General features: G+C 51.4%; 1 protein-coding gene across 6 annotated transcripts; it reads right to left on the reverse strand.

Annotated features, from left to right (window-relative positions):
* Nucleotides 1-786: 786 nt before the first annotated feature.
* On the reverse strand, nucleotides 787-19,493 carry STMN4 (stathmin-like 4). Of its 6 annotated transcripts, XM_012662933.1 has the most exons (8): nucleotides 18,993-19,493; nucleotides 7,195-7,285; nucleotides 6,546-6,641; nucleotides 5,875-5,955; nucleotides 5,253-5,461; nucleotides 4,245-4,436; nucleotides 3,493-3,546; nucleotides 967-1,410 (listed from the first exon to the last, which is right to left on the reverse strand). In XM_012662933.1, exons 2-7 carry the CDS (start codon nucleotides 7,205-7,207, stop codon nucleotides 3,526-3,528), a joined length of 612 nt encoding a protein of 203 aa, XP_012518387.1. In that variant the 5' UTR covers nucleotides 7,208-7,285; nucleotides 18,993-19,493; the 3' UTR covers nucleotides 967-1,410; nucleotides 3,493-3,525. The 6 variants fall into 6 exon arrangements, with proteins under 6 accessions (XP_012518386.1, XP_012518388.1, XP_012518387.1 ...); XM_012662932.1 differs by lacking the exon at nucleotides 3,493-3,546 and having other exon boundaries at nucleotides 787-1,410; XM_012662934.1 differs by lacking the exons at nucleotides 3,493-3,546; nucleotides 5,875-5,955 and having other exon boundaries at nucleotides 787-1,410.
* Nucleotides 19,494-26,394: the final 6,901 nt, after the last annotated feature.

The raw sequence follows: 26,394 nt of genomic DNA on the forward strand, positions 1-26,394 counted from the left end.
CCGTGTCCTGGAGACCACAACTGCTGGATCCGAATGCCTCTTCTGTCTTTTACTAATAAGCACTTTATGTCCCTGCTTACGTTTTGTGACCCACCTAGAATCCCCAACCCCTAAGTGCTGAGGCCTTCTGCTATGGTCTGAATGTTGGGGTCCCCTCCAAATTCTTATGTTGAAACCTAACCCCCAATGCTATAGCATTAAGAAGAGGTGGGGCCTTTAGGAGGTGATTCCAATGGGATTAGTGCCTTATAAACGAGGCATGAGGAAGCCTCTTGCCCTTTTTTACTGCCATGTGAGCACTGGGAAAGAAGGTGCTATCTCTGAAGCAGAGCCAGAGCCCTCACCAGATACGGAATCTGTGTGCGCCTTGATCTGGAACCTCCCAGCCTCCCAAACCGTGAGCCATAGATGTCTGTTGCTTACAAATTACTCAGTCTAAGGTGCTTTGTTTTATCAGCCTGAACAGGCTAAGACAACTTTCTTACACAGTGTCCTGGGGACCGTATTAGAATGTCAGTCCGCAGAAAGGAAGATTGAGTTTCTTTTCTCATCACTTCAGTGCATTCAATCCAATAAAGGACAGCCCACAAGGGGGTTTTAAAAAAAAGAGAAAAAAAAAACAACCTCTCCGTTATGCCAAAGGCTGGCTTGATTCAACAGAATTTTGCTCAGATGGCAAAATTAAGGAAGGGAAGGGCATCTGCCGTCGGGTGGGTAAAGGCTAAAATTCCAGAACGTTCCAACAATCCCCCAAAGGACAAACTCAGGAAATAAAGAATTGAGACGTGGAGTCAATATTTCATTGGTCGTGATGATCAAAAGAGAATGGATCACACACACACAGAGACCTCGTCCCACCCGCTGCAGGGCGGAAGCCGCAGCTCTGGGCCTCGCAGCCCCTCCGGGCCGGGCTTCTCCTGCGGGCCCTGCAGCCACCGCCCCGCCCGGGACTCGGCCCTTCACTCCGAACCTTTGCCGCCCGGGCTCTCGTCTTCCCTCTCCGTTCTTCGCCCGGACGCCCGGTGCCGGGCAGAGATGTGGAAACGGAGGGCTGGGCCCGAGCCTGCTCCGGACCGGGCTGCGACGTCAGCGAGCTCGTCTCGGTCTCCCCTTCCCAAACTCTCTCCTCCTCTCCCGTCTCCCACCCCATCATTGTTCCCCGGAAACAAATAGGATGGCTTCACTGCTCAATTCTTTACATGGACAAACACCAAAAGCAGAGGAAACGCCCCGTGGCCACCCCCCTCCCCCCGAACCCCAGTGCTGGGAGCGCAGCCGCGGGCGGGCTGCCTGGATCGCGGCGCTGCGGGCGCTGTCCGCCGTCCTGGAAACTTCTTTGGCCTCTGGGCTTTACCTGGAGGCCTCTTCCTTCAGCTCCTTGTTTTTCCGCACCTCCTCAGCGTGCTTGTCCTGGGAAGGAAGGCAGGGAAAGGCCAGGTCACATAAGGCTGCCCCGGGGACAAAAAGAGCCGCCCGAGGGGCAAGAGAACCGAAAGCAAAGAATGACCACGCAGGAAGTGAAGAGCTGTGTCTGCAAAGACGTCCTGAGAGGGGCAGAAGGCGGCAGGTGAGACGGCAGGAGGCAGGTGGGGGAGCCTGCTGGTGCGGCCCTGGGAGCTCCTGGGCTGGTGCGTCCCAACCTCCCGCCAGGGACACACTCAGAGGCAGCCCGAGGACCCTCGACCTCTCCATCCCTCATTTGGCCATGCTGGGTTTGGACTGATTTCGTGGCTTGACTTAATACAAGGAGCCACTGCAGGCAGCTCGCGCCAGAGGAGCAGACAGAACAGACAGGCCTCGCTGCAAGCTTCCCCTGCAAACCCCATGCCCCGCTGCTTTCATTTCTCCTCTGTGTCCTCAGCGAGAGCCACCTTAATCCCCTGGTGGAAGATGAGCACTCTTGAAGTACAAATTCACAGCAGAATTTCGGGGAATGTTGCCCAAGTCCCAAAAGGTGGGCTTTCTCACATCGACTGTGAGAGAACCTTCTTTTGTCTCACTGCATAATGCAGCCAAAAGACGGGACCTGCCTTCCAAGGCCCACTCGCTGTGGGACCTCGGCCAGCTCACTCCTCCAATCAGGCCTCGGTTCTCTGATCTTTAAAGAGAGGGGTGTGGGTGGGAAGCTCCTTCCCCTCTTGAGTTCTGTGATTTTTAGTGTTCACCTGCTCACTGTGCACATAGCTCGCTCTTCTATTAGAAGACAACCTCCTAATGTATTTGCAGCTCCTACTATGGCCCTTGCACCTGGCAGGTGCTCCTAAATGTTGTCCCTACTGGAGCCTGGCATTATCACACTCAGATGACACAATCAGCCCTGAGTAGACCCACTGAGGCAGTCCAGCTTCCCAGAATATATCTTACACTATACATCTGTCTCTGGAGAGGCCCAAGAACCCACATGGCCTGGGAATGGGGCAGTGGTTCTAGAACTTTGCTATGTATCTTCGTGACCTAGGAAGCACTACGCCTAGAGAGTGGGGCTAGTAGGTCTGGGGTAGGGTTCGAGTAACTGTATGGTTGAATTTTATACCGAGTGAATCTGGTACAGGTGGTCAGGGACCTGCACAAACACTGGCACAGGAGGCATTGTAGCGGTGTCTCTGGCCCAGTGCACAGGTGTGCATGGCGGAAACCACATACCTAGCTCTCAGCCCACCTCCTTCCTCCACCAGTGGGTAAAGGGGAGTAAGGATCAAAGTCCCAGAGGGATGATGTCCTCTCCAATGTCTTCTCTGACATCTTGCTTCTTGGAGTCCACGTCCCCTCCACAGCTGTTACTCTAGAAGGTGGACCCTTCCAATCTCTCCACTGTGAATCTACCTCCATGCCCAGGTGAGCTCACTGGGCAGTACCCTAGATTTCTGGACTCCCTTTCCTTGGCCTCCAGAGTCCCCCTCAATGACAAAATGTTGGCAGGACAATCATGGATGCTCTCCCTGAGCCACCTGGCTTGGAGCCAAAGAGCTGGGTGCCAGTCCCAGCGCCATGGCTTGTTAGCTATGTGACCCTGGGCAAGTCATCCACCTTGGTTTCCTTGTCCGCAAAAGAAGGATGACACTTGTCCTGCTTACCTCATGGGCTTGTTGTGAGGCTAGTGGGGTGATGGAATGGAAGTGTTTTGCAAACAGTCTTTCAAACACCGTATCGTGAGTCCAGCCTCAATGATTTGTTTTGGGTTTGGCCTGAGAGCCTACATCCCATCCTATCCCAACCCCAGATTTTCCTTCTTCTGGAATTTGCTCCAAGTCATCCCTCGATAACTGTGGAAGCCTGAAGACAGACCCAGATCTCTTCCCTCCCAGGTGACACCCTGCTGAGTGTCCCGATGCCCCTGTGCATCAGAGAGCAGGGGCCACCACACGCTGGCTGGCTCTAGGGCCTGCACAACACTGATTCTTTGTGCAGAAACCAGATCTTTCTAGCAGCTGTTGCCCAGGGCCTGAAACTCTAGGTGGATGGGCAAGGAGGAGTGGGGACCACTCTGCTCACCATGGGACGAGGCCACCGATCAGGTCCCGGGAGTCACCGCGCAGCAGGCGGCTCCTGGAAATAAAACACAGAGCTGGAGCTCTCCCAGGAGCTGCAGGAGAAACTGGGGCGGTCTTGAGACCCAGGAAACGAGGCCAGCGTGTTCTCAGCAGAACGAGCTGTTATTCTGCTGACACGGAACCAACCCAGCCTCTCGTGTTTCTCATATTTAGGTGACACCATTCAGTTTATTGACAAAAGGCAGCATATTGGAAAGACCTGTGACTCACTGGGTCTCTGTCAAGAGGTTTGGAGAGAATCATGTTTCCTGCTCAATGGGCAACTCAGCGCATCATACCCTTGGCTTAGAGCCAAGAGTTCAAGAAAGCATCTTTCATTAAATCAAATCAGTCTGTTCAGGGGTGAAGCCAGGAATGTAGAACTGCTTGTCTGTCCCTACACCCTTGCATTAGACAGGCTTCCTCCAGAAAATAAGAGGTGTTCTCTCCCTAAGACAATGAAAACTTTCAGTTGTGTAACTGTGCAGAATATCTCCCAAGGAAACCCAGAGCTTGGTTCATGTTTCTTGCCTATGACTTCCCAAATCATCCCCTTGGAACTCTCCAAGGGTCCTGCCTAATAGAAACATCCCCATTCCTGCCCAAGGCTGCTCCCTCCCAGACGTGATATGCAGGTCCATGCTTCCATGCATACTTGCCACGGAAGTACGACAGGTGTCCCAGGAGCCTCCTCTCTGGTCCAGGGTCACTCACCTTCTCTTGCAGCCGTTCCAACATGGCAGCAAGGTGGGCCTCCCGGTTCTCTTTGTTGGATTCCATCTTTTGGGCCAGTTTTTCCTTAGCCATCTTGATGAAATTGTTGTTTTCCTCAATGGCTTTTTGGATCACCTCCCGTTCGTGTTCCCGTTTCTCTGCTAGGTGTTTCAGGAGCTCAGCTTCCTGGTACTGGGGACGCACAAGGCAGAAAGAGGCCCTTCAGAGTGAGCATGCCGGGGAGTATTTTTGCCATCATAGCTGAAAAGCTGCACACCAGGAACACACGCCTCCCTGGGTCTGGTCCCCGTCCCCTTAGCAGGAAGCTTCCTGGATTTTCCCACCACCTGCAGAGCCTTCCACACCCTTTGATTTTTTTCCAGTCTTTTTCTAAATATCCTCAGGGTCCTTTTTCTAATTGCCATATTCATTCATTCGTTCACAAATACTTAATGATCTTGTACCATGTGCCGGGCACTGTTCTAGCAACCTGGGGGAAAAAGGTCTAGGAGAGATAAGACAACATATAAATAACTAAAACCCAGGCCAGCACGTAACATGTGCCCTAAGAGGCAGAGAGGCTGTGCTAGAGGAATTCAGGCTAGGAGAATGTTCTGCTTGAAAGATAAAAGCTGACACGAAGATGGCATCAGTGTTTGGCCGTGAGAATCAGCAGAAAGCACAGAGGGTACACCAGGAATGGAGCTTTCCCTAAATCCTTAGCATTTGTCAACATCTTACTCTTGCCACCGTGCATTTAAGGCCACCTCTGGGAAGTACGCAGTGCACTGCCCTGTCCCCACAACGAAACCGTCAGCTCTTAGAACCCAGGGCTTTTACTTCTCTGTTCCCCTCAATGGCACCTCATCCTCTGCCCCATACTCGCGAGATGCTGCCTAAGTGTTTGCAGGTTGACAGTGACCTCCCCCCAGCTCAGGACCACCCCATGTCCTCTCTAGCCCGTCCCCCTTGTGCAGAGATGGAGGGAGGAAAAGGGACAGCATTTACCTTCCTTCGTTCCTCAGCTGCTTCTAGTTTCTTCTGGATCTCTTCCAGGGAAGGGTCTCGCCGCCGGGGCAGGGAGGCGTTGAACTCGGGCACCCCATCAAAGGAGGGCGGCTTCAGAATGACTTCGAAGGACTGGCCCGAGGTGCATTTGTTCAGCTCGATGACTTCCATGTCAGAAATGACGCACCAGTTCAGGTCCACCGTGTCCGCTGCAGAGGGCAGGAAGGGGGCTGCTCAGGTCCTGGAGGATGTGGGGGCGCCCAGCAAGCATGCACAGGTGCGCACGGGTGTGGGGGGCTGGGGACCCCAGGGCGAGCCAGGGGCCCAGGGGGCTGGCTCCATCCTGCACGCTGGCATCTAAGGTCAGGGGACTCTGACAGGGTTGAAGTCTGCAGCCACCGTGGGTGGGGGCCCCAGGACACATGAACTCCCAGGACGGCTGCAGCTTTTGCTTTTGTTTCTGCCACCAGGCTCCTCGATGGTTGAGCTTTGGCTCAGCTTGTCGTCTGTGGTGACAGACAGCGGAGCACTTCACCCCCCCCCCGCGCCGCCCACCCTGTCCACCCTCGCCCCGCTGCCCGTCTGACGCTCGCTGCGATGCCTCTCCCCGCCTCCCTCCTACCCTGCGCTCCTCTCTCTCTCCAGTCAGCACTGTCTTCCTGCTGGCCTTGATCCTTCCTCCTACACTGTCTCCCACACCAGCCTAGACGGAGAAAACAGTCTCAGGTCAGCCGAGCTCTCCCAGCCCTCGATGCCAGACCAGACACATCCCTTCCTTTTCATTGGGAAATTAGGAGGCCGCCTGACCCCCGGACACTCCTGGGGGGACGTGGCCATCCGGGACTCCCTGCTGGTGTCTCAGGACTGTCCCCACCGCAAGCCCCACATGGCGCGGCTGTCACAGAGCCTCCTCTTCCCGCCTCTGGACACCCCCAGAACATGCTCTGCCCTTCCCCGAGGAGACCTGCCAGCCTGGAAACCATGGTTCACACTGAGTCCGGTTTCCTGTCTAGTCTAGATGTTGTCTGCCTGGGTCCCCTTTGCATGTCTGCAGCCTCGATTTGTTAAGCGCAAGCACAGAGGTGACACTAAGATCAGGGGCACCCTGAGGAGGCCTGACTGGGCCCTTCAGGGACCGTGCGCAGTGCCCGGGACGCACCCCTGCAGCTCAGCCCCTCGGGGCCCGCAGCCCTGAAGTCACTGGCTCTGGGAAGGAAACCGGGCCAGGGTGCCGCACCCAGGGGCCCGGGACACAGGAGCCCTCGGCCCCCATCTCCCTGAGCCTTCACTGACCTTCGTATTTGTAGGACGACTTATTCAGAGGGTCAGCCAGGAAGCACGAGCAGAACAAGGACACCAGCGGGAGCTCCTTCATCTTCTCTTTGTAGGCTGCGGGGACAGCGGCGCGTGAGGCCGGGACGCCCCCCGCACTGGCCGGAGCCGCCCTGCAGTGCTAAGAAGCCGGACGGCGGGGCATCCTCACTGCCGTCCCTCTGGCCCGGCCCCTCACAAAGTCAGCCCGGGAGCCTTCCCGGGGGGCCGGTGCCCACCAGGACTGCAGTGTAACCCTCCGCCCCGGCCGGCGCTGCCCTGGCCCGGCCGTGCCCCGCCAGCGCCCCCCACGGCCCCGGTCGCTCAGGCTGCAGCCGCAGCCAACTCCAGTGGGCGCGCTCCCCTCATCTCCTTTCACAAATCTGAAGACACAACTAACTGCAGAACCATTACATGGGCATCGTCAAACCATATTTCAAAGCACCACACAGATGAGCAAAAGGAAAAAACCTCAGCCGTGACCCCACCCGCCACTAGAGATGACTTCCTCGCGCCGCCGGTGTGTTTCGCGGCCTTTCGTCTCCCTGCGTCTGTGAGCGCACACGTGGGGCAGGGAGGGGGACAGTCTGTGCCACGGCGCCCGCCACACGCGCAGCAGGTCTGTACCTACCAGCGAGGGTCATGTTTCTGGGCTCTGGTGGCTGAATCCGACTGAGAGTCCCAGAGTGGGTCTGTCGCCAGCTCAGGACGCTGTCACACGCCTGAGAAAAAGAGAGTGCAGGATTTTACTGCTGACAGGTTATTCTCAGAAGGAAGATGTTCATACACCAGAGGCACTCTGGAGGTACCTCGTTTACGCCACGTCCAGGCCCTCCCCCAACAAACCCCAACGGGGGGGCCCCCAACCTCCACGAACCTCCCACACCACCGCAGCCAAGCTCGGTTCCCCTGCACTGATGATGCCTGGTAACGTCCTGGGCTCGGCCCCCACAGTATGCAAACACGGGTTTCCCAAAACTGTGGGCAGGGGGTGTCCACCTGTCTCCCTGTGCCACTCAGTGGCCCGACCCAAAGCGAGGCTTAGGGTGAGAGACAAGTCCTCAGCCAGGATCGGCTGGGCGGTGTTTGCAAAGTAACTGGTGTGTCCCAAATGTGTCCCTAGACACACCCCAGACCTCTCCAGCATGGGGTGAGAGAGAATGGGGCAGAGGATGCTAAAATACCCCTTCAGATACGCTCTCCCTTCCCCTTCCCCGAGATACTGACCCAGGCTCTCTTTGGCCCCATTTAAGACAACCCCGGACTACGAGAAGAGACGAGCATTAGGAATCACGGCATCATAACGTGGCTTGTGCAGAGACCGAACTCAGCATGCAGGGTTGCTGCTGGACACAGACGTGGGCTCCGTGCCCAGCATGAGGGGTCCCTGGTGTTAGTGGCACACACAAGGGTTGGGGGAGAAAGCTCGGGGTCTGTGGGACCTGTCTCCAGCTGGTTGATGCTGGACCAGACAGCAGGAAGGGAGGAGGGGAAGCAGAAGGAGTCACAGGAGACGCAGGGTAGGAGCAGATCTGGGAGGGCCAGCGGGCAAAGGTGACAGGCCCCACTGAAGGCTGAGGAGTGGGTGGCGGTGAGTGTCTGTCATCAGGACCACTTGATCCTCAGCCACCCCCGTGGTCACTGTGCCCATGGAGGGTGGCGTGAGCCAGCAGCCCCACTGCCTGCATCCTCACCAGGCAAAGGGACTCTGAGATCGACTTCAAGCCCCTTTCCTTCCATAAAGAGGGTGTTTTCCCTCTGGGGACCAGAGAGGGTGCTCGCTGGGCAGGGAGCTCATGGGAGCTATGACCTCAGCTCAGGCTTTAGGTCTAGACCAGGGTGGGGTCAAATACAGATGCCATCTCTCTTACTAGCTGTCCCTGGTCATGTCACATGTCTAAACCTCGCTCTCCCCGTCTTAATTCTGCACCGAGTTGTACAAATAAAATGAGGAAAAGCACGTGCATAGCATCTGGGAAACAGGAAGTGCTTAATAAACATTAGTCTTCTTTCCTCTGCCTTTTGCATCAGGGCAGCTTCCAGGTGCCACACGCCTGCTTCCGAGTCATTACCTCTGGTCCTCACCACGGCCTGCAAGTAAGGACTGTGATTTCTGTGTACAGGTGGGGAAACTGAGGCTCGGAGGGTTCATGTGCCCGGCTCAGGGCTAGAAAGTCAGAGTGCAGATGTGACCCAAGGTCTCGCTGGCCTTAAAGTGCTTTGTTCTTCTTGTTGTTGTTGTGCTCTGGAGCCAGAGGCCCCTGCGCACCCTCCCCTCCCAGGACAATGGGTCTTCTCTCCTCAGAGTCGAGCTGGTCCTGGCAGCACCAGGGAGTCCCTGAGCAGAGTGGCAGGCCTGGTGCCTGGGTGTGACATCCCCGGTCATGAGGCCCCATCCTGCATAATCTCTGCTCAGGGCCAGGCTGACTGACTAGTCACTGGAAGTGAGTAAGCCTTGGCCAGGAGAGGCAGTGGCCTGGATTTCAACCTGGGGGACAGAAGGGAGGAAGAGAGGGACACCCTAGAAAGAAGCAGGGGTGACACCCACAGTATCCCAGTCGATCTCCACATGAGACTGGGCTGGACTGACAAGACAGGCACCATCAGCTTTGCCTGCAGATGAAGAATCTGAGGCTCAGAGAAGTTAAGACGTTTGGCTGAGGTCACACAGTTCTAAGGCAGCAGAGCTGCCTTAGGCTGTTAGCTCTTGTGACCGATGGAGGGTCTAGATGTTCGTCGCTGGTTCCTCCATGGTCCTGAGGACTGAGGGAAAGCCAGCCTGGCCTGAGGATACAACTTAATTTTAAAATATGCAGTAAGTGCTTTCCACATGGAAGACATTGTGCTAGGAGTTTTAGCAACACAGAGAAGGTCAGAAATCCAGAGAAGGAAGACCAGGGCAGGAACAGGAGCTGGACAGAGGTGGGCATGGTCAAGGGATTTGTAACTGAGACCCTCTGTGCCCCAGGGTTGGAGCCTGTGTAGATAAAATTGTGCTTCACGTAGAGCACCTGCTGTGTGACAACGCTTTCACTTTAATTTTCACAATAACCTTGTAAGGTAGGATTTACTATCCCCATTTCACAGATGAAGAAATGGAGCCTCAAAGAGGCTAAGTGATGTTTCCAAGGCCATTCAATATAGTGGGTTGAATGGTGTCCCCTACAAAAACACATCCACGTGTAATCCCTACAACTTGTGAATGTGACCCTATTTGGAAAAAGGGTCTTTTGCAGATGTAATTAAGGATCTCAAGATGAGATCGTCCCTGACTACCTGAGTGGGCTGAAATCCAGTGGCAAGTGTCCGTATATGAGATCCGCAGAGAGCAGGGAAGGCCGTGTGCAGAGAGAGGCAGAGACTGGAGCAATGCGGCTACAAGCCAAGGAAAGCCTAGGGCTGCCAGAAGCTGGAAGAGGCAAGGAAGGGTCCTCCCTGGGGTCTTTGGCAGAGCACCGCCGCAGACACCTTTATTTTGGACTTCTAGCAAACTGTAGCCAGCAATGGAGTGGGGACCACCAAGCCTCTCTTGGGACAGCCAGAGAGGAGCAGTAAGGGGCGTTATGCCCAGGGTCAGAGCACACAGAGTGCCAGGAATTCAGGTGAGTGGGATGAAGATTGAGAGACAACAGAGGCCACAGTGGGCCTGAGGCCAGGAGTTCAGGACATCGGTAAGAGATTCTATCCGAGGCGTTAGCCATCAGAGCAGCGCAGGGCAGACCCCAGTGCTGGGGCAAAGCTCTGGCCCACCCGGACGCTCCTCACGTGCTTTCTGTTAAGATGGAAGCCAAGCCTCGCCCTTGGGTGCTCCCTAGGAAAGACCAGGAACCTGCCTGCACCTGGCGGTAGCAAAGATCAAAGGAGCCCTTGACGCCAGGTCGCTGTGACTGACATTCATGAAGCCGATCATCGCGGAACCGGAGCTAGAGCTCAGGACAGCGGGCTCGGGCTCCTGGGGCTCACTGCCCAGCACCTCTGATGCTCACAGACTTGCTGGCGAAGAGGCAGCCCAGGCCCTGAGCTGTGGATCGTGCCAGCACAGCAGGTGGCGAGAGGACTCAAGCTTCAGGTGGCAAAGGTGAGAGGGGCCTCACCCCAGGTTGCGATGGGTGATTGTGCGATTGCGGGTCCGCGATGCCTGTAACCTTGCAATGGCTTTGAACCTGCCTGTGTGCTGGGTGTGGGCTGGGCCGCACACAAGGTGCATTGGGACAGAATGCTCGCAGGGGAACGGGAAGATCGCAGAGCCCTCCCGACCGGTGAGGGAGTTTGCACTTTACCTCCCAATTCGGCAGGAAGCCACCGAGGGGAGAGGAGAACGGGGATGCTGATGATAATAGCAGTGACGATCGCCACCACTCTCAAGCACCTACTTTGTACCAGGAAAATGCAGACATTGTCCCAATTTATTCTATGAGGTTCTTTGAGAACAAGGAAGCTCAACAGCTAGGTAAATTATACCAGGTCACACAGGCAGCAGGGGCAGAGCTGGGATTTGAGTCACCTGTGGCTCTTTCTGAAGCCCAGCTGGCTTTAGATTCTACTACTAGCGCAAAAAGACTCACCTGGCAGCATCAATGTGGGGCAAAGATTAGGTAAGAGGGAAAGGCTGGGAGCCGAGTGGGAGCTCTAGGGACACAGTGTTGGGGACCTGCCTAGACCGGATTGTTTGCACCCCGCCCAGCACTGCTTTCCCGGTCACAAGCTGGTCGACACGTTTCCCCCAGCTCCAGCGTCGGAGAGTCTGTGGATGGGAAAGCAAGTAATTGCACCTTTTTGTTGATGAATTGAACCACTAGCATAATGAGTAAAAATTAATGTGAGAGAGTGATAACCCCACCAAGCCCAGAGCCGCCACGAGGAGCTCAGATGTAGGACAAGCAAGTCTCAACTGGAGGCGGGCATGGCTGACAGTGAAGATGTGGAATCTGGCAGGGGGTCTCACGGTGGGAAGGCGAGAAGAAAAAGATGCCTAAAGGGAGGAGATCAGAGCCCCCAATTTCCCCTGGAATACCAGAATGTCAGAGAAGAGAGAATGGACGATTGCAAGCCAGTGGTTCTCAGGGGCTGGGTGGTCTAAATGTCCTGCCTTGCACGACAATCCCACACAATAAACAATTGTCCCTTCCAAAACCCCTGTGTCCTCCTCCCTGGGGACTGGAGATCCTAAGGTCGCACAGCGAGCTACTGGCAGCTCCAGACTCCAAAACTCTGGCTTCTAGAGTCAGTACACTTCCCCTTTGTACTGGTCCCTTCTCTGCCCCAAACACCAGCCTGGGTGGGAGGGAACAGCCCACCTGGGTTCACCAGAGCACATTTCTATGAAAAATGGGTGTGCAGAAGGGATACCCCAGCAGGGCACTCTTATGTAACCCGCACTCCCGGGCTTTCTGTAATGCAGTCGATGACCGGGGGCAGACAGAGAGGTGCACCAAGCTCACAGATGCCACCTGGCCACCTGCTGGGCACATGCCTGACCCCCACAGGTGTCTCTGACAGCACGTACAACTCAGTGAGCAAGCATTTTATTTGTCGCTGTAAGAAATGCCCAGACAATGCTCTCGGGATGCGTCAAATTCCATGTGGACTATTTTTGAGAGATAAGCAGCTAGTGCACGTCCAAGTGGTTTGAATAGAGTTGTCTCTGGCAAGGGCTTTAGAAGACAAATATAGGATCCCTGGCACGGAGTCAGGATGAGTACTTCATGGGTGTGGGAGCAGCGAATTCTGACTAAGATCCTCTAACCACAAGCAGGGCAGAAAGACAGCTCTTTAAGTCTGTGCCCTATTAAAATCTTCTTACAAGTCCAGTCGAAGTTCTATATTTACCTGAGGTAAGCTTCATCAGCCACCTAAATGTCATGTTTCTTTGCTTTTGGCTGGAATCATGTCATCTTTCATGCTGATCAGAAAGCTCTGATTGGCAGGCGTGTGTCTTATTTGGGTTTAAAATCAAAAGAAGATAAATTATTTTTTCATGAATGTGGTTTTCATTCTTTCTTCAATATTTGTTGAATATTTAATTCTATGCCAAGCCCTCTGCTAGGTCCTAGAATAGCCAGAGGAGTTTTTGCCGGTGGGAAAGTGAAACAGGTCGCTGGATGGGCACCCAGAGCTGTGGAGGCCTTGGGAGTTCTGCGGGGGCTCTGGGGGCCTTGGGCAGGGGCTTCCACAGCAACGTGCACAGAGTCAGAAAGGGAGGAGGAGTGGGAATTAGGGCAGAGACCAAGAAGGGACCCAGGGGACATACAGAGGAAAACAGGGCACAACAGAACAGTCTGTGTCACTGGCTTTGGGGGACTGGCATTGTCTAACCACCCCTTAGGTTTGCTTCCAAGGGTGTCTGTCAAGAGGAAGAGATGGTATAGGCCAAGGTCAAGAGTACCTAGCACCTCTCGGGATGAACATAGCTCCAGTCGTGCTTCTAGGGAATAAGCACCTGTTGGCAAAAGCAGAACTCAGAAGTCTCGAGTCTGAGGAACCTCTCTTAGCTCTAACAGCCATGTCACAAGGCAAGTTGGAAAAGGAAAATTCAGCTGGAGAATTAACTGCCCCAAATAATCCAAAGCTATGGAACTTTGGGGGCTATTTTCATTGCCAATTTAAATATCCAGAAAAATCAGCATGTCAGAAGTCAAGTTCAGGGGTGTGGGCTTCCATTCAAGGTTGCTGGAGGGAGTTAGTTGAAGGGTGTGACCCAGGCACCGTGTGAGGTCCAGGGGTCACAAGCTGACAGAGGCGTCAACGCACACAGCAAGCCCTTGCAATCTTGCTTCTAATAACAGCAATGTGAATATTTCATATTTTATAGTTCTTTACAGTTTACCAAATACTTCCAAGTGCAAATGTATGCATATATGCATTTTAAAATATATGCGAGAGAAAAAAATAATAAATCCCCGTAGTCTTGCAAATTCATGTTATTAGCATTTCCTTCTAGGTTTTTTTTCCCCTCTAATATTTTTACATAGTTGTAATCAGGGTATATACATTTTATCATTTCATTCCCCAAAATCTTATGAAATAGATATTATTATACCCATTCAACAGATGATCGATTTAGGTAAGTGCTTTGATTTGCCCAAAGTCGTACAAATAGAAAGTGATAAAGATGGGATTTGAGCCAAAGTCTTCTTGTATCAAAGCCCATGCTGTTTCTGATAAAGCCCCATGCTATGTCCTCGTCCCCAAGGCTGCCCTTAGATGTAAGCATGACTGCCAGTGACATGTGGTTGAAAGGCAGGCAAATGCCCCAAATCTGCCCTCCCCCATGAGTGGGCTCCATGCTTAAAATTATCACCACTGAGCTCTCCTTTGGGTCAGGCATTGCCTCAGAAAGTCCCTGTTCAAATGCACACACATGACCTATCAAGTGTAATAAATTAACTCATTTGCATATCATCAGAAGACAAGCAATGACACTTGTAGACATTACCAAGGGATCAAGCTTTCTGCCCATTCTGCAGGCCCAGGGATGGAAGGATCCATGAAGACTGCTAGTGTTTCCATTTCCTACCTCTTTTTCAGAGGAGGAGACAGAGGGCCCAAGAAGTCCAGTGCCTTGCCTAAAGTTTCAGAGGAGGAATAGAACCAGGCTTCTGGCCCACATTCAGCTACACTGAAAGGAGTCCCTTGTCTTCTGGTTTTGTTAGAACGATCTGGCTTTTCAGTTCTGTGTTATCATTATTGATTTCTTTCTTATGTTATTCATTCAACAAATTTTTAGTAAGAATCTACTATGTGCACTATGCAAGGTACTAAAAATATAATGAAGAGTTTAATAAACATATTGCCTCACCTCGAGATATTTGACATTTGCATTCAGCTTTATAAATATGTTTTTTTTTTAATTTCCGAATATTATGGGGGTACAAACCCTTTGGTTACATATATTGCCTTTGCACTGCTTGAGTCAGAGCTACAAGCGTGCCCATCCCCCAGACAGTGTGCACCGCACCCATTAGATGTGAATTTACCCATCTCTCCCTCCCCCCCCGCCCCTGCCCGACACTAATGAGTGTTATTTCCATATGTGCACATAAGTGTTGATCAATTAGTGCCAATTTAATGATAAGTACATGTGGTGCTTGAGTTTCCATTCTTGTGATACTTCACTTCGAAGGATGGGCTCCGGCTCCATCCAGGATAATATAAATATGTTGATTATAACTAGACAATGACTATAATTTCTGGTGTTTTCTTTGTTCATGACCATTACTGATACCATATCCTCTTTTTACTCGCTCTCTTTAATTTGATAAATTTTTTGTTAGATAGAGTACTTCTTGGAGTAATTTTTTTTTTTCCCAGGAAGGGTTCATGGTATGTTCCTTGAGTCCTTGTGTATCTGGTGGGATGGCAGGTGCAGATGCTAGGCAGGCCTGTCCCAGGATCCAGACTCAAGTTGGGTCTGTGCTGTGAGTGGACAGCACCTGCCTGAAATGTCCTACTCCCTATCCACCTGTTCCCACACACTCAGTGTGGACTTTTCTCCCCACCCGGCCCAGATGTCTGGACACAGACTCCCAGATGATCCACTGACACTCTGCCCGTCCTCCTCCCCGCCTGGGCCTTTCATCCTAACATCTGTGCTCCAGCTCCCTTCTCTGCAGTCACATTCTCCTGTGGTTTATTCCTTGAACTCTTGAGTTACCTGAACCCCGTCATGAATCAGGCAAACCAGCCCCAGCCTCCTGCATCTTCTGATCTGTCCTGTTCTCCTGCCTCCCACCACCCACCTCTGTTGGCAGGGCCCTAAGGGAGTGGACACACGGCTCTCAGTTCTAATTGAGGGAAAAGACCAGAGAGCTTTGGGCTTTGGTGGGGGAGAAGGACAGGCGTGTGCATGTCTGTGTAGGGGGTGAGGTGGGAGTCTACATATGTTGGGGGGCACGAATGTGCATGCATATGTGGGCGGGGAGAGAGGAGGTGCACACATATCTATGTGTCCTCCTAGAGGGGCTAGAAATGGAAAAAAATCTGAAAAATATATTTTTTTTAAATGGCAGAGGAGGTTTTTGGTCCCTACTCCTCCTCAAAGAAAAACAGAAAAAGCAACCTTTCCCAGACTGTCACATCTCTAAATACAGCAAATGCTAATTTAATAAGCAAACCAAATTACACATGATGCATGTTTATTTCTCAAGCTAAAAAAAAGAAGAATTTGCTTCTCTAAAGGGCATTATAAAAATTACATTTTATATAATTCCCCCAAATTTCTATGCACCTCCAAAAGTCTCATTTCTCCCCATTCATGACTTCAAAACCTCTGGGAATTCTGAGTCTTCAAATAAGAATCTCCAGGTAAGTAGGAAATAATATAAAGATGTCAAAGGGCACTCAGGAGAGGATCTCAGGGTCTCTAGAAAAATTCAGTCTTTCTTTGGCTATGATCTTGATAATTAAATATCCTATTATTTAAAATCAAGAACACGAAAGATCTGATTTTTTTCCCATTCCTTCTATATGGTTGGTTTAATATAGACATTACCTCCATGTTTTTTTTTATCTTTCCCTTACCTTCCTTTTTTTCATTTTTATTTTTATTTTTATCTTTATTGTTTTGCCCCATACTCCTCTTTTCTGTTCAACTACCTTATTCTCTGGACCTCAGTTAGTCAATTTTTGTTGCTCCATTCTAAATGCTATCAATCAGCCCACCTCCTTCCCAGAGGGCCAGTGTGGTTAAAACGGGTAGTCAAAGGAGAGAAGGCGGCCAGCCTCACTTGGCCCTTGGATTTCGTTCACTGAGCCAAAGTGAAACCTACATACTGAGCATCCACCCAGGCAAAAATGCAAGACACGCCTACCACCCCTTCGCTACTGCTCAACAATCTGCTGGTCTCCAACAATATTAGACCCGACTTCTCTATCTTTGATGGATCCTTTAGAACAAAGTATCCCCCCAGAGAAACATAGTTTCCCATTTAAAACAACACTTGGATTTAATTGTAACGTTTAGGCACTTATACCTGGTAACAGAGACACAAGGTCTAAGACATGGATTAAATTTAAGGACATTATGCTAAGTGAAATAAGCCAGTCAGGAAAGGACAAATACTACATGATTCCACTTACTTAAGGTATCCAAAGGAGTCAGATTCATAGAGACAGAAAGTAGAATGGGGGTTGCCAGGGGCAGGGTAAGGGAGGATGGGGAGTTAGTGTTTAATATAATAGATATGGAGTTTCAGTTTTGCAAGATGAAAAGATTTCTGAAGATTGGATGCACAACAATGTGCATCTATCTTAATACTGCTGAAGTGTACACTTAAAAATAGGACGGCAAATTTTAAAACTTTAAATTAAAAAAAAAGGTTTATAGTCTAGTGGGAGTTTTCCATAAACTTGTAGTCTTAGGGTTAGAAGAGGTAATCAGAGGTGATTTAGCCCTGTGGTCCCCAACCCCAAGGCCACAACCCAGTACTGGTTCATGGCCTGTTAGGAAATGGGCCACGTATCACCACCTGAGCTCCGCACCACCCTCCCCCACCCACGACACCCCACCCCCCACCCTCGCTCCGTGGAAAAATCGTCTTCCATGAAACCGGTCCCTGCCAAAAAGGTTGGAGACCGCTGATTTAGCCCCATGTTTCTCAAATGTTTTTGACTGGGACCCACGACATTTTATATCATGTATATAAAAAAACTACATTTTATATCATGATCCAGTATGTATATGTCATGATACAGATACATACATACATGTATGATTACTGATACATACTGATACATGTGAACACACACATGTATATCTGAAATGAAGATGTATAACTAAAAAACATACAGGAAATATTATTTACCTCATTATAGGGTATATGTTCTGATTGTTTTCTACTCTATCTTATTTTATTAAGACAAATATCATTTACAATCTACAAATTGATTTCATAATCTACGAAAAGGTCTCAGTCTGCAGTTTAAAAAACACTAACCTAAACCAATCTCTCGCATAATGCCAAAATCTCCTCCAAAGCCTCCCTGCTGGGTGGTCATCCAACTTCTGCTTGAATGCCCTTGTTGACAGGGAGCTCACTCCCTTCAAGGCAGCATGCTTTATGGTGGACCCATCTAGCAGGTCCTTGCTCACCACAAAGCTGCTCCAGGAGTGGCCTGGGTGGCGCTGGGGATCCCAAGAGGGCTGGGACCAGCTGACAGGTGCTCACTGGCTTCCAAGAAGGGTGAAAGCACAGCTCCCAGCAGCAAGGCGGGGGTTGGGTGAGCCAGAAGAGAGGGCAGGGTTGCTGGGAGACTCTGGCTCCTTTCTGTGGAGCTGCTGATCAGACCTTTCCCCCTCTGCCTTCTCACCGCTTCAGCACTGTGATTATCTCCTCATCTGGCGGATGATCTCATCCCCCCCAGCACCCGCCTGTGGGAGAGGTTTCCTCCCCCTGGAGGGGGCCTCAGCCTCCAGTTGAGACAGATTCCCCCACGCTCCCTCCCACCCCTCAGGACTCCAGCAGGACACCTCTGGCCATCCCCACCTTGTACTCTCTTGGTCTTGACACGTGGGGGTATCCGAGCCCAGGGTGTTGAGACAAGGGCCGCCTGAATCTTTCTGACCTCCCCCCGCCACACACACACACACATTCTGGAGACCTGCCCGGGTTCAGGACAATGAGATTCTGCCACACCTGACTGTGTCTTCCTGGAGGAAACAAAACAAAGACAGCACCACCACGTGGGTTCAGAGCTGGCCACTGGACATCCAAACCCTGGTCCCGGGATGAGAAAAGGACAATGTCCAAACTCCTGGTGAGGGCGGCGGGCTGAGCGAGGAGGGGGCCTGGCCCGGCCACAAGCTAGCGCCAGGGCGTGGCAGTGCTGTGTTTGTGCAGTTCTCAGCTTGCCAGCCAGCCCGCCCAGGCCAGGTAGCATCAGGCTGACCTCAGGGTGGGGCGGGGCGAGGAAGAGGTGATGATCTCATTGCCTCCTTAGAAGCAAGAGAAAGAAGTAACCCGCGCAGAGATAAAGGAGAAAGAAAAGACAGATGCTAAAAAATGGGAACAGAGTCAAGAAAAGCTATGTCTGAGGAAGAAAAGGTAAAACACCCACTTGAAAGGGGTCTCCAGGTCAGAGACAGCTCCAGGGGAAGCCGGTCCCTGCACAAAACCTTTCTCCCTTGGCAACAAAATATTTTTATGCAGAAATAACTCACCATGGACATCTGGCAATTCCCACCCATCCTGGCCCTCCTGAGGTCTGGAATAAAAGTAACACCCGGAGCCCACCCTCGCCCCTCTGCCAAGCGCCATTCTTTTTGCTTCATGCTATTTTCCCCAGGGTTCGACAAAGTTTAATTGATGGAGTGAAACCAAAGGCAACATAATCGGTGCCAGGCCCCCAAACTTCTCCCCTGCCGCGGTTGCTGTCTTATCTTTTCCTTTTGTCTGGGAAGGCTGGAATCATTTGCATTTCATTTCGACTCACCTGCAGTCCGGTTAGAAGCGAGCCCCGCTCTCTTCCTCACTCCCTCAATTAGTGGTACCCTGGGCTTCTCTCAACATCAGCACCACCGCTCGCTCTCGCCATGACATCACCTCCGAGCTCCGTGATTGGCCAGCAGCGGGTTGCTTGGCAATTGGACAGTCTCCTCTGGTGGGGCAGGGATTGCCTGAGTGAGTAACTCCTAGCAGGCCGGGGAGTGGAGGATGATGTCAGACAAAGAGCCTGCTTTCCTGGCTGCCCAGGGAGCAGGAGGACCAGCGGGAGAGGGTGGCAAGGGAGAAAAGGGGAGTGGTGCAGGGAAAGTGGGGGTGAAGGCACAGTTTTGTGAGCTGGGGCAATGATGAATGATTTTGAAAATCTTTAGGTCTTTCAAATCTGGGGGTGGGAGAAGATGGAATCTAAAGGAGAAATAAAAGAGAACAGATGAACCCTAAAAATAACTTCCCGGAGGGCTTGGTGCCTGTTAGAAGGGCTGGTGGGTTTGAATGCTGGACTCAGGAGGCAGGATGGGCTGCAGAAATCCTGGGCCCTGGAGCTGGGGAGGGCCCCACACAGGGGTCTCAGGAGAGCAGGGATTCCCTCCGGCCACCCTCGCAAAGGTGTCGGCCACATCTCTGCTGTGGCATCGGACCAGCCCTGGTGGGTCCTCACACTCCTTACAGCCCACCTGGGCCTTGCAAAGGGAGCTGCCGCAGGGAGGAGGACTGGCTGGCCACCACGCTGGCGACTCCTGGATGTGGTGGGATCCTGAGGGCAGGTGATGGGTCATCGACTGTGGCTTCTTCGGTTGCCCCAGGGAATGGGGGTGCCCCTGACGCGAGCTTTGCAGGCTACTCACCCTCAGCCGGTCATCAGGGTGGGGCATGTGAGGGGTGGGCTCCCTCTCCAGGACACCCCTCCTGACGGAAGCCCCTGTCTCCACACTCCACCGCCCAGCCTGGCCTCGCTCAATTTTCTTGGGGAGGGACGTAATCGTTCTACTGTAGTAAAACACGCATCACATAAAATTCACCATTTTAACCGTGTGTAAGTGTGTAGCTCAGTGGTGTTAAACACCTTCACATTGTTGTGCAACCATAGCCACCTTCCCTCTCCAGAACGTTTGCATCTCTGAGGATTTCCATCCGTAACCATTAAACAATAACTCCCCTTCCCCCTAAGCTCTGATCCACTTTCTGTCTATGAGTTTGCCTACTCTGGGAGCCTCATATCAGTGGAATCAACCTGTATTTGTCCTTTCGTGTCTGGCTTCTTCCACTCTGCATGTGGCCTTCGAGGTTCATCCACACTACAGCATGTGTCAGAATTCCATCGCCTCCCCCTTTCCAAGGGGGGTTTGTTCCACCCTCCACCACCACGCCCCTGTTGAGTGAGAGCACACATAATGACAAAAAGTTACCTTGATTTCAGCCCATGCTTTGAAATTATTTTTTCACTGTAATAGCGTGAACGAGCATCTGACAATCATGGTTGGTGCATAGATATGATGTACGGTGTGTTCTCTCTGCAAACTGTGCTGAGGTGAGTAGATTCTCAGGCCCTGGCTTGAGCCCCTGGCTGTGCCTCACTGCCCAGTGCCCTGTGTGGTTCTCCAGGGGGTCCCATACCGACATAGAGCTCCAGCCCCCACCTCACATCAGGAGGGAGGGGACGGTGAGGCTGCCCGCCTCTGGCCAGCCATGCCTAGGGGCGGCCAGAATGACGAATGACCCCTGACAGCCTTTGGGCTCTTCAAAGCACATTGGCACCGGGTCTATGGTGTGAGCCCCTCAGTAGTGCTGCGAGGGCGGCAGGATGAACACCGTCCTGCTTGGCATTCGGCGAGTGTCTCTGAGCCACATGCTTATCATGCACACCACACGCCACTAGCCCAGGCCCCATGGCCCCCACACCGGCCCCTGCAGAGGGAATCAGGATACTAAGGATGTCAGAAGTGGTTCCCTGAATGTGTGGAGACAACAGAGGGCACACTGCACACCGGGCTGGGATTCAGAGTCCACAAAAACCCAAAACATGTGGCCATCCTGGCTGCCAAGGGGGCCTTTTCTCCCTGCCCCCGGAGGCCCGAGAAGTCTGGAACTCCACAGATCTGCTGGCTCCGAAAAGTGAGGGATGGGGAGAGGAGACAGTGGGTTGCCATGGTGACGGCAGCCAATCAGAGAGCCTCTGCTGCCAGGGGAGGAGCGAGTGCGGCCTGAGTCCGCCCAGCTGACCGTGAAGGGTCAGGGAGAACGGGACAGGACGTCAGAGCCTGAGAGCAGAGGCCAAGGTGGGGGAGAAGGGTGGTGGAGAGGGCTGCTCCATTTCTAGAATTATCTACTACCATTTGAGTACTGAGCTGTGATGGGCTACACACACACACACACACACACACACACACACACACACACACACTCAGCAAGTCTCACAACTGCCCTGTGGGGAAAGGATTACCCACCCCATTTATAAAGGAAGCAGACTCAGGTGGGAAAGGTAACCTGCAAACAGCCTCGCTGTCAAGTGGTGAGGCCTAGATTTGAACGCGAGTGGGAAGAGAAAATAATATTGGCAAGAGAAAGAGCAAGGCAAGCCGGGTAGAGCCTCCACCCCGAAGACTTACTGGGTGGGAGAGTCCCAGGGGTTTCCCTGAGGTGGCACAGGGCAACACGGTGATGAAATGAGGAAAGAAGCACAGTTTTTGTAGGAAAATGTGCCAAGCATCAAGTCCGAAGGACAAAGGGTGAGGAGAGACGAAAGGCAGAAAAGAAAACAGCAAGGTGGGAACTAGGAGGTTCAGAGGGGTGCGAGAAGGCTGGATGGGCGTTATGGTCCCACACCTCAATACTCAAGGCTCAACGCCTGTGGGCCTTGCTGAGAAAGGTGGGTGACCAGAGGCTGTTCCTGGGTAGCTTTGGGTTGGGCCGGCTACTTGTGCCCAGTCCAGCTAAATGCAGCAGCCGGATCTCAGTCAAAGGGAGTGTGGGGCCCACCTCTGCAGACGTCAGCTCTCACAGCTCAGGTGGCACTATGGCAGTGACTCTGGGACCAGGCATGTGTGGCCATTCCCTGAGTTCCCATTCTCTGCCTGGCTGCACTGTGGGCACCGATTTATTCATCTCTGCCCAGGGATCGAAGAACAGTCACTGCCCAATGACTCGACTCAACGTCCAAGCCCCTTGGGCACAAAGGAGCATGCCCTGTGCCCAGAGGGGTCCTGGCCCTTGGCAGACGTGGTCCTACTGTAGGAGCAGCTGGGCAGGCTCTCTAGGGACCCTCATGGAACCTCCGCTCTCTTTCCAGCCCTCAGGAAGCATGATCCTAGCCTCACACGGGAATTCAGAATGTCTGATCAACATTTGTGTGTCTGTTTCACTCACACCAATGCAGTTTGTAAAGATGATGTAATATAAGTGGGCATTTATTTTCTGCCTTTATTTTAGGAAACTAAAATTTGGGGGATTTTCTTCCGTAGAATTTGCTGAACTCAACATTGTCATATATTTGCTTAAAACATGTATGCACTATGTCTTTTTTTTTTTTAATGTGAACACTCTTATTTCACCTGAAGAGTGGTTGTCCTGACTCACAAGCTCTTGTGACACCAGTGACTTAGAATTTCTTTCAACCAATTAAAACCCAAATCAACTCAGCCAATTCGAATTCAAGCAAAGCCAATTGCTGAAGCTGTTTGTTTATGCTGATGATTAGGTTTGTAAACTAAATAGTAATGGCGGTTAATATTTATAACAGCAACATATGATGTTTATAAAAGCAACATTTATCAAGTGAGCTAAAACCTGTAAATCACCAAGAACATTGCCTGGCACAAGGTACGAGCTCAACAAACGTGAGCTATTATTATGACATCCTTAAACACAAGAGCAGAATACCCAGGAGTCTTAGCTTTGCAAGTAACAGAAGACCATTTCAAGCTTGTTAAAAGAGAGAGAGAGAGAGAGAGAGAGAAAGAGAGAGAGAGAGAGAGAGAGAGAGAGAGAACATATATTAAAATTTTAAAACACTCAATCCAATTAGAAAATGGGCAAAATACATAAAGAGACATTTCACCAGTGATGTTATGCAGACAGCAAAAACACACATGACAAAATATTCAACACTACTACCATGAGGGAAATGTCATCTAAGACCATGATGAGGTATCACTCTACACCTATGAAAATAGCTAAGATAAAAAACAGTGACAATACCAAATGCTAGTGACTATGCAGAGAAATTAGATCTCTTATGCATTGTTGGTGGGAATATAAAAAGGTACAACCAGTCTGGAAAGTAGTTTGGCAGTGTCTTTAAAATAATAAACATACATTTCCCAGATCACCAAGCAATTGCACTCCTGGGTATTATTACCGGAGAAATGAAAACAAATTCACACAAGAGTCTGAATACAAATGTTCATAGCAGTTCCATTCGTAATAACCCCAAACTGGAAACAACCCAAATGTCTCCCATAAGTGAATGGATAAGCAAACTGGCACTTCCATATCATGGAATGCTATTCAGCAACGAAAAGGCATGAACTATTGATACATGCAACAACTGGAAAGGATCTCAAGGAAATTATGCTGAGTTTAAAAAAAAAAAAGCCAAGAGGCCACACTGTATGATTTCATTTATAGAATATTCACAAAATGATGAGATGATAGTGGTGGGAAACAGATTGGTAATTATCGGGGCTTAGGAATGACGGGGAAGGAAGGGGGTGCCTAGAAAGGGGTAGCGGAGGGAGTATCTTTGTGGAACGGAGCTGTTCTGTATCTTGATTGGGTGGTGGTTACACAGATCGACACCTGTGACAAAGCGACACAGAGCTATACACATACACACTGTACCGACTTCCTGGTTTGATGGTGTACTATTGTGTCTATTGTAACCATGGGGGAAACCGAGTGAGGGATTCAAGGGACCTCTCCGTACTGTCTTTGCAAGTTCTTCTAAATCTGTAATTATTTCAAAATAAAAAGTTACCAGGAAAGAAAAGAAAAAAGGGAGTCAGGAATATTTGCTGGAACCCAAAGCGGAGGGTTCCTCCCAAGAAACAATAGCCAGGAAAGCAATTGTGGATCACTTGCACGCTCGTGCTCTCTCTCTCTCTCTCTCTCTCTCTCTCTCTCTCTCTCTCTCTCCTCCCCAACCCCTGCAAGGCTGCTTCCTCCTCCTCTCTCTGCAGACCTTCTCTGCTGCTCCTTGCATGTCGCTGCCTCACAGCCATGAAGGATGTCACTGCTTTCTGGTGGTGCTGGTATCCTTTGCAGCTGGGCCACACAGAGAAATCCATTAGTTTTCTCTTAGATTCAATACAAAATTCTCAGGAAAACAAAATCAACCAGCGCTCTCTGTGCCTGGAGTCCACGCCTGCCATAGCAGTGGGGGAGCACAGGGCCATGGTACCCGCTGCCGGGAGCACCTGCACCTCCTCTCATCCTGCACGGAGGGGAGGCCCTGATCCCAGGCAATGCCCCTTTATCCTCCAGCTCAGTCTCAAACAGCCCCGGTCTACAGAGGAAATGATAAAAACCCACCCTCTATAGCCCACCTGATATAAACACTGGAGACAGGCCGGCTAATAGCCATGAAGCTGTCCTGCTTTCCCATGTGGGGGTCGGGGGTCTGAAGTGCATACTGCCTCCTGCTGGACACACTGGACAACACTTGTGGCCCTCCATGTGACGACACCTGCAGTGAGTTCCTTGCTAGCCAGGGGAGCCACTCCAGGTTCTGCCCACTGGGATAGCATCCTCATCCAGGGTCCTCCCGGCCACGCTGGGAGGAGACTGGGGAGGAACTGTCCGTGGTCCTGCCATGCCTGCAGAAGGGAGCTGGCAGCCTCTGGGCTTGGCCTGCGGCTTGCCCCAGGGACTCAGACACCCTGTATGGTTGATTTGTGTCGATCTAAAGACCCTGTTCTCCAAGCTTAAGGTTTTCTTGGCAGCACAACACCTATAAAACCTTAATTGGCAGCCCGTTGATTTAATTTAGGGAGACTCCATTTGCTGAAAGCCGTTTCTAGACAGCTTGCTAAGCCGAGCAGGCAGAGCTGTCCCTGCCTCTGGGGCTTCGGTTTCTTAGAGGGGAACCTCAGGGCAGCGCCCATGTTCTCTGCTTAATGGGTTTCGCCTTAGGGTGTAGAGGGCAGCTGAGAAAGTCTGCCTTCGCCTCGTTCTCGCACCAAAGTGCGCTTCACGGTGGCAGGCATGCCTTGCCTGTCCTGCAGGAGGGTGCGGCAGATGGACTTGGAAGAAGTCTGGACGGATCAGGGTTCTCCAGCTCCCCTGGCCTTTCTCACATGTCCTTGTTCCAACAGCCAGAGCCTCACTGTTTCATAATTGGTGCACCAAATTTAGTTCTCGATGTAGGTTGCTGCAGAGCGTAACTGCTGCAGCTCAGTAAGTCCTGTGATTAACTTCGAGAACAGATGCTAGGGGGTCTCAGATCCTCTACTGTGATCAGAAAGGACTTCAGGGGCAAGGTTGCATAGCTGACCTCTTTTTTCCTATCCACTTTAAGCCAGACTCTCAGACTTGACGTCTTTCCCGTGCACCTTACTAAAGTCCCCGGGAGTCACAAGCACAGCTTGGCATCCTTCAACACAGCCTTACAAGACCCTAAAGCCTCAGTCTCAGTAGAAAAAATTGTCCAAGTTCCAAAAACCAGTGACAATAATTTCCCCAGCTGTTTCAATCTGTATGTCACCAACAGCCGGTTTCCCAGAATGGTGGAATCCTTTTGTCTCCACCCTCTGGAATGGGTCAGTCCTGTGCAGCTTGATTTCCTAGTACCACTTTGCATCTTATTCAGAGTTTGTTTGGCTGCAAATTAATACAAATCTACTCCAAATTACCATGAGCAAAAACAGGAAATTCATTCAAGTTTAGAGGGATGTCATAAAGAAACCAGCACAAAAAGGACAGCTGGTTGGAACCAGGAATAATGGAAAGCCAACAGAACCTGGGTTATCTCTCTCCCCCAACCTCTCTCTTCTTCCCCTTTCCCCCTACACCCCTTATTATGCATCCTCTTCTATCTAAAAAGCTATTTCCTTCCAACTCCATAATAGACTCTCTGCTTCCAAGCACTGGCCACCCCATGTTTCTTGGGGTGACAGAGAGACAGACTATCACTTTATCAATCCTAATTTTAAGATGTCCAGGCAAGAGAACCCATCTGGCCCCATTTAGGTCAGGTGTGAGAGTGAGGTGACTCTGGCTAGGGGGTGGGTTGCGTAGTGCAAATCTGCATGGAGTAGGGGTACTGTTCTGGGGGAGGATAGCAGAGAGCCCAGCAGACAACCCACATGTGTACTCATCGACGTTGGCAACCAACAAGGAAACAGTAACATTGAGCTCATTACAAAAGTGTCTTTGAACAAAAGGTCATTGTCAATGGC

This window comes from Propithecus coquereli, unplaced genomic scaffold (genome assembly GCF_000956105.1).
Source record: "Propithecus coquereli isolate 6110/MARCELLA unplaced genomic scaffold, Pcoq_1.0 Scaffold79, whole genome shotgun sequence".
NCBI classification, from domain to species: domain Eukaryota; kingdom Metazoa; phylum Chordata; class Mammalia; order Primates; family Indriidae; genus Propithecus; species Propithecus coquereli.